This window comes from Xiphophorus hellerii, chromosome 24 (genome assembly GCF_003331165.1).
Source record: "Xiphophorus hellerii strain 12219 chromosome 24, Xiphophorus_hellerii-4.1, whole genome shotgun sequence".
Taxonomy (NCBI): domain Eukaryota; kingdom Metazoa; phylum Chordata; class Actinopteri; order Cyprinodontiformes; family Poeciliidae; genus Xiphophorus; species Xiphophorus hellerii.
Window position 1 is genome coordinate 14,703,866 of NC_045695.1, and position 12,203 is coordinate 14,716,068.

Below are 12,203 nucleotides of genomic sequence, written 5' to 3' on the forward strand. Positions count from 1 at the left end.
GAAGAAGAAGATTTGTCCTAGTTGGTAACTCATGCGGGTAAACCACTGGATCAGTTACTGGTTCAACTGGGACTCTGCATTCCTGTGACTAGAAAGAAACTGGATGGGATTGAAATGATTTAAATTTATCCTCCTATTTTTATAAACAACTGTCACATGAGTATACATAAAAACATAAAAACATAAAATGTTCCAGAAATCAAAGAATTCAAAGGATTATTTCCTTATTTTTTCTTGTACGCTGTGTTTTACTCTGGCTTTTGTACTTAATATTACACAGTTAAAACCAGATATTCACTTAAAAAAATATACAATATAAATCTCATTATTATTATTAGGAATAAAAAAGTGGTATTTTATTTCATAAATAGTCCCAGTATATAAATTGTCCCAGTAATTATTGCAATAAGCGATGATAATGTTGATTTAAAACCATTTTCAATGACATAATCTAAGTTTCCCCTCTTAAAGACCAATAAACGTTAATTATTTGTAAAGAACACTTAAAACTGAAACTGGAAAATATTTAAAATATCCAAAATAAAACTCAACAACTGAAAAATAATAAATAGAAATTCAATAAGAACCACTTTTAACCAAAACCATAAATAAAATGGATTATGAAGTCTTTGTAAAAGAATAGAAATGATTGAGTTAATTTTGATTAATTGCTTATTATGACAGCCTTAGTCATAAATGCAGCATTAATTTTTGACACCCATAATATAAATGTTAGTTTCTTACTATTTGTGGTAACTTGTTAAGCCCAATGGCTTCTGGATTTTGAGTTTGAGTTAAGAAACATGTTGTAGATTTTGTCCAGGTTTCTATGAAAAGTTCCTCTTGGACAGTAAATGAAATCTTTTAATGTTCTTCAATTTCCTCTTATTACTGTGAAGCTTTTTAGATGAAAAAACCCCGGAGTTAAAAACACAAATTTTAGGCCGCTAACGTAATGAGAGCTGGACAAAAGACCATGAACTCAACCATGGCGACTTTATGGAACCACACAGGAAGAGAACATATTCTGCCCTCACTGTTTCCACTGGCTGCTGCCTCCTGTTTCTTTTCTACCACTGACTGACAGCAGCGACTGCAGCCCACTAATTATTGCCATGAGCATCATGTCAAATTATTCCCCACCTGTAAAGTGTCACATTATTCTCTCTGTGACAGATGAAACAGGAATGGCAGATATTAATGAACTCATTACAATTTTCTCTTTATTTAGCCGCCTCGCTGGATGCTTGGTCATGTTTCACGTCAAACATCTGCAAAGCTGTAACCAAAGCATCAAATCAGTTAAATTAAATTACATTTTCTTTAGCTTATCTTTTTTTTTTTTTTATTAAAGGTAAAACTGTATCACTGTCTCAGGTTCTGCTGGGTGCTGATGGTTTTTGTGTGTTTTTCTGCACCATAAAGCAGATTTTCAAGCCCATTAGTTCAAATTAATAACATTTCCTACTCAACACAAGCACACTTTAATAGTATCCCCACAAACATAATGACCTGTGAAAATTAAAGCCCATTTATGGAAGGAGTAATAAAAATAGAGTCCTTTATCAGACTAATTAAATGTCACATTTCCACTGGATTGGGAAGACTAACCTATTTTTTTCCCAGGCTTCCAGTCGGATGTTGAGGAGAATGGCTTCCCTCCCCTCCAGGAGCCAGTCACCCGGCTGCGGCACAACCGGAACCGTCTCCCCGTCCCGAATCTCCATGCGAACATCCCAGGGCAGCACCTACGACTCGCCCATCCTGTCTGAGCCCAAACCGCTTGCCGCCGTCTTCCCCGGCACCACCATGCCGCCCTCCTGCCCGTCTCCCACCTCCCCCAGCGACGCCACCCAGGCCCTGGGAGGCATCGGAGGCGGGGTCCGCCTGGGCTCCACCCTGTCCTTGATCGAGGGGAGGGCTTTGACGGGGTCTCCGCTGCGTTCTGGGATGACGGCGATGCCTCAGCACTACGGCTCCACGCTGCCCAGACAGAGCCAGTCGCTGGCCTACGGCGCCGACCCGTACGGCCTGTACCAGAGGAGCGCCCTGCCGCGCCCAGACAGCCTGATAGGTCAGTCAGAAATACGACCAAATACCTCCTCTTGGGATGCAAACAGTTAATCAACCTACAATTAATTACCAATTTACAGCTGCATGATAGGGCGGCTTTATAAATATAAAAAACATTTTCTGAAATCTTCTAGAAAAAACACGGACATTTCTGAGTTTGAAATGTTAAAAAGTTTTTAGAAAAACTCTGCAACTTTCAAATTAACCTCAGATATTTTCAGGAAAATGACTTTTCAAACTCATACATTTCCAAGATTTTTCAAAAGATTTTCTAAGAATTTTTTTGTTGCCTTTTTGTATACCTATAACATCTGAAAGTTGAATATTTGTGAGAAAAAACTCCGAAATTTTGTGATTAATCAGAAAATTGAAAATGTTCAACTTGGCACTTTTTGGTGGAATAATATAGAATAGAAATACCTGCTGGGAATCGTTAAAAACATAGAATAATAAAGTTTTACAGCTTTTGCTTTAGCTCCCTTAAAGAAAATAAAATGCTGTTCTGTTTTTCTGGATATGGAGTGCATTGACTGATGCAGTTCTCCATCGTTTGAATCTGTAATATGAAAGGAAAGACAGATTGCATATAGATAAACTTGAAACTATTTTCTGTGTTGATGTAATCATTTAGTTTTGGTCTGAGTAAACAGTTTTTACGGTGCAGAGTCACTTACTGTATGTAGACTCGACTTTCTCTTCCTGCGTTTGCAGATGAAGCTTTTCCAAATGCAGCTGAATTTCATGATGCAAGCTGGTGTAAAAGAGAGGAATACAGAGGTTTCACTCTGAGCCGAGGCCTCATGCTAACAAAGCTGGAGGTTGTGATTGATGTGCAGGAGGAAAACAAGCCAGAAAGACTCACTAGTATTGAGTGAAGAAACTCAGCATGATCAGTGGGATTCTGTTGGATTTCAGGCTGTGAGGAAACAGTTTTAGTATCAGCAGTTGCTCCTTCACCACATGATTTTTTTAACAACCTTCGGCTGGATGTCCGATCACTCTTTAAACCTAATCCTCCGATTTTCAGCAGGGGAGCCTTTCTGAGAGCTTAATATTAGTCAGCTTTATCCTGCTTGATCACTGTGATGCTGGATCTAGCTTTTAATGTGAGGAGAAAAGTCACCTTGCTTCACAGTTGGTTCTTTGCTTTTGGCCATTTCAGCCATTAAAATTCAGCAGCCCATCTAGCTTGTAATGGTTTTCTTGCATCATAGCATCTTTTTATTTTGCTTCACTTCCTTGTGGTATTGTTTTCTTTTCAACCAGTGACAGAAATTTATACAAATTAATTTTTTTTAAGGGTTTCCCTGGCAACAGATGACCAGGAGGACTGTAAGATGGTCCTACAGTCTTCAAACTGTGTATTTTATTATTTCTATCTAGACCTGAATCAAGTTTCTCAGCAATAACCGATAATCGATTCATGATGAAATAATTATCAATTAATTTAGTCATTGGTTAATTGTTAACTGGCGTGTTAAGACTGAAAAAACACATTCTGAGGGGTTATTAAGTCAAAACTGTACAAAAAATTATATAAAAAGTTTCCATTTAAGATAAAAATAAATTTTGTAAATACAAAACTCCTCAACATAGTTTTAGGGTTCAAATTTTGTAAAAAAGAAAAGAAAAAAAGGCCTGTTAAGCAAATTTTGCTGTACAATGATTAATTGATTGATCAAAAACTAATCAACAGATAACTGTATTGATATTTAGTGAACCAGAAAGGATTGAGATTTTCACATGTTGATGTTAGAAGTATTTTTAGCTTCTACAAATGATCAAATTCTCACTAAATGAATGCTATTATTGTGTTTTAGATATTAAAAAAGCATTTTCTTATTAGAAAAATTGAATTGAATTTGATGTATTTTTTATTATTTCATTAAAAAAATGCTTATATGAAAAATCTGCAGATTAATCATTAGATTAAACTAAAATAATTGTAACTTTCAGCTCTATTCTCTGAATCTACACCAGCTATAAATTACACCAAAAACCTTTGAACTTTCTCACCGTTGTCGATTCATCAATGCTGCTGATTTATTATTTCCACCATCGGATCAAAGAGCCATCTATCAGTTCTCGTTTTTGACATTTAGCTGTAACTTTCCTCTGTGGCCAGATGATGGGAGCTAATTGACATCCCTGGAGATCCAATCCTTCCACTTTGTGCCTCTCTGATTGGGTGAGACAGCCGCGTCTTGCTGAGAAACTTGAGAAAGGATTATTTCTGTGCTGCTGCCAGACTCTTCACTGAGCCCGGCTTACAAACGTCTTTGAGGCGTACTCTGAGCAAATTTCCCACCAAAAAGAAACGCATCACTGTAGCTTTGAACCGACTGTGTTTAACTTTGGCACCAGGATCTCTCTGAGCTGAAAAGTCTTTCTTCTGCAAACATTAAGCCAGATTTATCGTTCCTCCTGCTTTTATTAGCTGTTTATCGACGGCTCTCCCTGCTGAGGCTGCAGAGACGCAGATTTACTCCTGCATGCTGCCCAAAGCCGCTCACTCTGACCCATATAGGTCTGATTCTGTCGCAAAGCCCGACGCTGCACAGATTTGCAGATGGTTTTCATCCTGCTGTGGCTGTTTAAAGCTGCAGACGCTTTCATGCTCTTTTATGCTTCTGCATGTGTGAAAATGCGATAGAAATTCCTGCTAAGTGGCATATATGTTGTTTCCAGACTTATTCTGGGTTACCCTGCAGATCCATGATAATCCCAGATTACATGAGGGAGATAAGCAATAGATGGAGCCACATGATTAGGCCAGTAATAATAGTAGCTTAGGTAGTGACGGGGAATCTGCCAACAAGCAGAAGCTGACTGGTGAGCCTTTTTATTGAGAAAAAACCTTTACTAAGAAGTGTTGTTGTTTGGGAGAACCAGTTTGGAGGCATCTAAACTCAGCAGAAACTATAAAACAGGAGCAAAGCACTGATGTATGGTTTTAACAGAGGAACAAATGGTATTAATAGTTTTAAAAACACATCAGCTGAAACTGTTCTAGCATTTAAACTGCTAGCTTGAAACTGAAATCCAAGTGAAAAATGTTTTTTATTTAGTTTCTTGTGTGGCATCAGTTGGACAAAATGTTCTTGTTGTCCTACTTTCTAACTTAAATCCTATTTAAAGTTTTCTTTTCCTTTAAGGTACTTTTGAGTCTTTACCTTAATCATTTTAATAGTTTATTAAATGTTTGTAACGAATCTTCACATGGATTTCTCATATATTGTATCATTATTGATACATCAGTCAATAAGTTTTGGATTTCATGACGAACTTACTAAAAATTATTACAGTTTTATGTAATAGTGTAATATTTCTGATGGTGTTTTTACCCAACATCTGAAATAACAAACCATTTGTTCTACTTATTAAGCTAAAATCCTACAAAACCCAACTTACAGTACTTATGTTTTATTAAAATAATGTTTATTTTAATCGATCTTGTGCAGCTTAAAGTAAAAATAAATAAATGAATCTACTTTTTTAAAACATCCTAAAACACTTGAACAAACTTAGAAGTGAATTTATTCTCCTGGGGACTTTCTGATAGAGTCGTCTTCATAATTAATAGAGTTAAATAACATCCCGTTTCGTAACTGCTGTAATAATAAATGAGTCGGTCCAAACCTCTCTTCTTGAATCAGCTGTTTCCTTCTGCCTTTAAAATCCTCTAACTTGCAGATTACAGATCTGCTTTCTGCAGCTGAAGACTGGAAAGGGAGACATAAATGTCCTGACTCTGTCCCAGGCTCACATTTCTTTATGTTCTGCAGTTGATCTTAACAGGAAATTTATGTAAATCATAAAAAAAGAGAAGCGCAGCAGGGAAATGACTCCTTCATCACCAGCTTTATGTGCAAATCTTTCGCTTGAGCTGCTCAACTGATCCACTGAGTCTGTCCTCCCTCCCTCCTCTGCCCTGAAGCCTCTTTATAATTGGAGCGCTCTTTGAGCTGATCTGCTGCGAGATTGGAGGATGGAAAAACCCTTCGCCCCGTTTGTTTGGCTTGCTGATGCCAAGGCCTGCAGCAAACCCAATGACCAGAGTCATGGTGCGGATTTTAAGCCGAACGGCAAATTCTCTCTGCTTTTCATGCAGGCTTTTTGCACAAAGTCTCCATGAAATATGTATGTTTTCCACAAAAAGGTGAATAAAAGTAACAAAAACTGAAATTGAGCAAACATTTTCATTAACTGGAATGAATAAAAATCATGATTAATGGGGAAAAACTATAACTAACTGGAATTATATTGTGTGTTTATAAAACTTGCTAAAATATAGTGAAATTATAGATATAATATTCTACATTTCTGTGTTTTTGAATCTGTTAATTAGCTTTTCAAACTGATGTGAAATTGATTTTTACGTCAGACTTTTGCTAATCTGCAAAATAGCGACAGCAAAAGTTGGGAAAAAACACCAGTTAGTTGAAAATGGCATATTCTGTTAAATATTCAATCAATTTATGCATAATCATAATACGATACCTTTTTAATTATGCACCCAAAACTCAACAAAAGTCTGAAAAACCTAAAACTACTCCTATAACTTGCTAATGATGACGAATAAAAACGAGCAAACACTAGAAACTAACTGAATTAGACAAAAAGCCACAATACAGAATTAGATTGTAATGAAAAACCCAAGACTGTTATAATAAATTTGATTAAAACCCTTTGCATTGATCTTTAGTAATAATTGGTCAATAATTAGTCAATAGATTTCACGTTTTGGCTGATTGTGTTCCTGCAGGGCTGCACAGCTCCTACGCCGGCCACGGGACGCAGATCGACCCCGAGCTGCGAGCCGCCCTGTCGCCAGACTGCCAGATGACGCCTGTTTTCGACGACCGCTCCTTCCAAAGCCCCCTGTACCACAGCCCCACACACGACCCCCAGGGCTCCCTCTACAGAGCAAACACAGGTACTGCACCCTTACAACCACAGGACACAGATAGAGAATCTAAGTGATGGAATATTCAGTTAAAAAAATGTATGTACCATTTGGGAAACTAGTAAAATAATTTTAATTTAAAAATGTCCAATAGTAGCAATTATAAGAGAAAATTTTTTTAGTTTGTTTGTGGACTGAAGGTAAAAAAGATTAAAAGAGAAATCTTTCAGATTTTAATTTTTGTGATCAAATGTGAGGGGTGTGAATACGTTTACTATGTTGACATAAAATAATTAATTTTCTCGACCTTTCAACAGTAATAAACCTCCCAAATAAACTGTAATCGTTCAGCTGGTCCCAGTTGTGGGAAGAAAATTATTTTTGCTGCCAGTCTTCAGATTTCTTCCAGCGCATTAATTTGCATTTAACTCGTATTTAAATGGCACAAACAACCTGATCTCCACACCAAAGTCTGCCACTCCCCTCGTCTTAAGGCCTTTGCTTCTCCTCAGATCATTTCTTTTTAAAAGAAAACTCTGTAAAATGTGGTTTGCAGGCTGGGAAGCTGTGATTATTATTGCTCCCTGAGGTCAGCTCTTAATTAGGCTGAAGCCTTTCATGTTCCTTTGCAGCTTCCTAATGGAAAGAATTACAGCTGAGCTGAGCGCTCTGTGGAGGGCGATAGTGAAGTATCCAAGGAGCCATTTTAATTTTGTTTAGTCGTTATTTAAGCTGCCTTTCAGACATTGTGTTCAGTTTAAATGGTTAGTCTCTGTTTAACGTAGCCGTGTTTTTTGTATTTTCTAACTCATGTCGCGCCCTCAGCTATGGGGACCCTTCCTCGGACCACAAGCCATTGCGGCACGCTGCCGTTCCAAAGAAGCAGCTACGGGCTGAGCTCAGCGGCGGCGTTCGTCGACTCCATCAGGGTGTCCACCGAGCCTGTGTACTCCCACAGACACTCGGCGCTGGTGGACCGGGTCATCACTCGCACGCCGTCCATCGAAAGCATCCACAAGGACCCCAGGTGCTCAGAAACTTCACTAGAAATGTTTTGAAATGGAAAATATTTAGAGCATCTTATAAAAAATATGTTTAGCTTTTGGAGTCAACATCCAAAGCAACAAACTGACCCATGATGTTGTCTGTGTTCAGGGAGTTTGCGTGGCGAGACCCGGAGCTGCCAGAGGTCATCCACATGCTGCAGCATCACTTCCCCTCCGTCCAGGCCAACGCCGCCGCCTACCTGCAGCACCTGTGCTACGGAGACAACAGGGTGAAGGTGGAGGTAAGGTGACGAGGCATGCTGGGCGGCGGTCTGGCTAAAAATAAGACGACGCATCACGACAAGCGTCACTCTGAGAAAACCTGCTGCTGTTGGAGTTTCATGAAGTAAATGCGGTTATATTTCTCTAAACCAGCTTTTCAGGATGTTTTTCATTCTACTTTCCTTTATGCATCGCTGCTCTGGCTGTTTCTAAGCCTTTAAAGTTTAAATTTGACTTTTTAGGAAAGGCAGCCAGATTCAGAGTCAAAGCACCATCTGCTCCAAAGAAAACTTCACCTGACATCGGTGCCAACTTTCTCAGCACTGAAATCCTGCAGCTAACGTTTTCACTGTGGCTTCATATGCAGGAGGCTTTTAATTTCCTTGAAAATTAATTACGATTAATCACGATTAATCGTTTAGTGAAAGAATAATCACCTAATTTAGTTGATTATATACTTCGTCAACTGGAGTGCGCAGATAAAAAAAAACGCTCTTAGAGTAGAAATTAAGCAAAAGCTGTACAATATATACATACGTTTTGCATTTAAGATTAAAATACCTTCTTTGTCTGTCAATTGACCTACTTATAATTCCTAAAGTGACAGTTTTAGCTTCACTTGGTTCAATTCTGTAAAAAACAGATGAATCCTTTGCTACAAATTACAAAGCCTAAAGAAATTATACATTATTGCTTAATTTAACTAAAATGTTTACTTTCTTCATTAAAAAGGAATTCAGTTATTTGCATCTTCTAATGTATTTCAAATATTGCAATATAAAAGCTTAAATGAAAATTAACTCTTTTTTTTCATCCGAAATAATCAATAGGTTAATCAATAACTAAAATAATTGTTAGATGCAGCCCTAAAATGAGCTTTTAGTTTTTTAGACACAGCAGAATCAAATAATTTCAACTACAATTTAAACTCAGAAGAAGAAAAGGAGAGGAAACATATTTATATTTGGAGTAAAAGTTTTAAGCACAAACAGTTGATTAGTATTTTAAGAATAACACAAACTCAACAGTTTGGTTTTGGATCTGCAGGTCTGCCACCTGGGAGGGATCCAGCACCTGGTGGACCTGCTGGATCACAAGACGCCTGAGGTCCAGAAGAGCGCCTGCGGAGCTCTGAGGAACCTGGTGTACAGCAAAGCCACCGACAACAACAAGGTGGCGCTGAGGAACTGCGGCGGCGTTCCCGCTCTGCTGCGCCTCCTCAGAAAAACCACAGACAACGAAGTTCGGGAGCTGGTCACCGGTACGCCTGTTAGCGTCGGCTAACTCTGCGCCACTTAGCTATCTGCAGCTACATCATGTATGTGCTGCGATACTATTTGATACAATCCAGAATATTGTAGCTTCCTTTGTTGTTACAACATGTTTCAATCTGATATGTTGATACAATATACAAGTTTTGATGCGATGCAAAATGTTACAGCACAGTTTGATACAATATGACATAATTTGATATAATTTTTGATGTATTTTACATTGATACATTATGGAAACAGTTTAAAAACAAATACATCATTACATTATTCTGCAGTGGGGCAATTGATAAACTCTTTGCCCCTGTTGCCTTATTTGGATCATAAGGCGGAGCCTGTTTATGACACTAACCAATCAGAATTAAGTTGGTCTCCGAAATGCCTCCTTACTCGTATCTAAACAATTTTTTGACAGACAGGCGTTTTTGTCGTTCAACTGCAGACTTAATATGAACGTGTTCAGAGAGATTTTGCTGTAATACTCCCACTAATACATTAAAAATAAAATGATATACAAAAAAAACATGAAAACTAGTTGAAAAAATATATAAATAATAAAAAATACATTTATGTATATTTTTAGAATTATTTTTAAAATCAATTTTCATGCTTTTTATTTATTTTACTTATTTATGAAGACTTGTTAAAAATAACACTAATCATAATTTATATGATAAAAAAATATATATATTTATTTGTTGTTTAATGCAAAATATATATATATACAGTATATTATAGTAATATATATAATAAAAGGTTGTTTCTTTTCTTTTTTTATTTATTTATTTAGTATTGGAACCTTGCAATGAAACCTCACTCTATATGTAGATTATATATATACAGTGTATATATATATATATATATATATATATATATATATATATATATATATATATATATATATATATATACATACACTGTATATATATATATATATATACAGTATATACATTATATATATATTTAGTGAAGTACAACCAGATTCGAAAGGGTTAAAATATTTCTCTGCACAAACATGCAGCTTGAACAATTGATAGTCTCGGTGAGTTCAGCCTTGCTTCCAATCAAATTATTGAACTAATTCAATAGTTTTAAGCTTTATGGATATTTATTATATCAGATATTTGATTTCAGCACCCAAATGACCAAATTCTGTCTCCAAACGTTAACGTGACACTCTGAAATCGCGCTGTGATGTGCGTGGGAGTTCTCCTGCTAGCGAGGTCTGTCGGCCAGCTGGCCAGCTCGATGACTGCGCGTCGCTCTGCGGCTCCGTCTGACCGGCTGGCTGGCTCGCAGGCGGCGCATTAATCCGTGGATTGGCTGTTCGGTGGGAGGTGAGAGTGGCAGAGGCTTAAACACTCGCCGCACACTGTTGGCGGAGCGGATCTCGGCACAGCCGCCGGGACAGATGCTCAGATAATGTGCTTTGGAAACAGGAGGCGCCGACGGCTCGGCACATACTGTCGAGCACCAGCGGATCTGAAGCTGCTAGAAACACAGAGGAGAGTCCTTTCACTGAGAGCTGCTACTCTTAAACACTCAGCTCTGGATTGGGATGATTACAGAACAGGGTGATCCGTTTCTTTGAAGATGCTCTTCAACAACTCCAGGCACAGTGCTTAACATTCACAAATGTACCTGCACCTTTAAAGCATCACTTCGTCTTTCCTGTTTTATAAGGAAACCAATTGTTTCTGATCTTGTTTCTAATGCAAATATCCAAGTGCAAGATCTCAACGTTTGTTTCTGATTGGTCAGGCGTCCTGTGGAACCTCTCCTCGTGCGACGCGGTGAAGATGACCATCATCCGCGACGCTCTGAGCACGCTGACCAACACGGTGGTCATCCCCCACTCAGGCTGGAGCACCGCATCCCACCGCGACGAACACAAGGTCAAGTTCCAGTCCTCCATGCTGCTGCGCAACACCACCGGCTGTCTGAGGTGAGCCGCGAACCAAACGCACCCTAAACTAAATGTTGGAACTGTATTAAAAGTATACATAAAGTCTTGCAGAAGCACTTTTAACTTTCTTGTATTTTCTTTTACCCTTTTTTTTTAGATCTACAAGAATTTCTTCTCTTTTTTTACTGTTTTGTTAAAATGTTGCATTTTTAATTTATTGCTGAGCAGGTAAATAGAAAAGAATTGACTCACAGTGAAATTATTTATTGTTTTAATTGAAAAATATAAATTAGGGATAAACAGACAAATGGGTTAGATCATGGTAGAATGGTCTAGTTAAAGTCCACACTTAAATCCATTCAAAGATCTGTGGAAAAACTTGATGTTCACAAATGCCCTCCATTTAATCTCACTATTTTACAAAACTTTTAGTTTAAAGCTGATAGTTGTACAGCTGTAAACTAATGTATCAGGGTGCATAAATATCAATATAAATCACACTATTTTAGATTATTTGTAAAAAAAAAATTTGAAAACTATGTATTTTTATCTTCCATCTGACTAATATGCTTCACTTTGTTTTTGTCTGTCACATAAAATCTCACTTTTTCAAGCTTGTAGTTATAACATAAAAGAAAAAGTCTAATTATTTTGATTCTGCCTCGTTAAGCTGCTGAGCTGCTTGATGTTTTATTACATTGATCTCTTCCATCTGGATTTATTTGTCATCTTAACGATGCTATAATGCTGCAGATTTTATGCAGCTGTGAAGTGTTGAT

At 37.6% G+C, this 12,203-nt stretch overlaps 1 protein-coding gene across 2 annotated transcripts in view; it reads left to right on the forward strand.

Annotated features, from left to right (window-relative positions):
* The window catches only part of LOC116715896 (plakophilin-4-like), a 32,174-nt gene that overhangs the window by 13,687 nt on the left and 6,284 nt on the right, over positions 1–12,203 (forward strand). For both annotated transcript variants that reach the window (XM_032556616.1, XM_032556615.1), the window contains exons 7-12: positions 1,627–2,074; positions 6,839–7,009; positions 7,805–8,006; positions 8,135–8,267; positions 9,295–9,508; positions 11,280–11,463. In XM_032556616.1, coding sequence (XP_032412507.1) covers positions 1,627–2,074; positions 6,839–7,009; positions 7,805–8,006; positions 8,135–8,267; positions 9,295–9,508; positions 11,280–11,463 — 1,352 coding nt within the window. The remainder of the gene's footprint in view (positions 1–1,626; positions 2,075–6,838; positions 7,010–7,804; positions 8,007–8,134; positions 8,268–9,294; positions 9,509–11,279; positions 11,464–12,203) is intronic.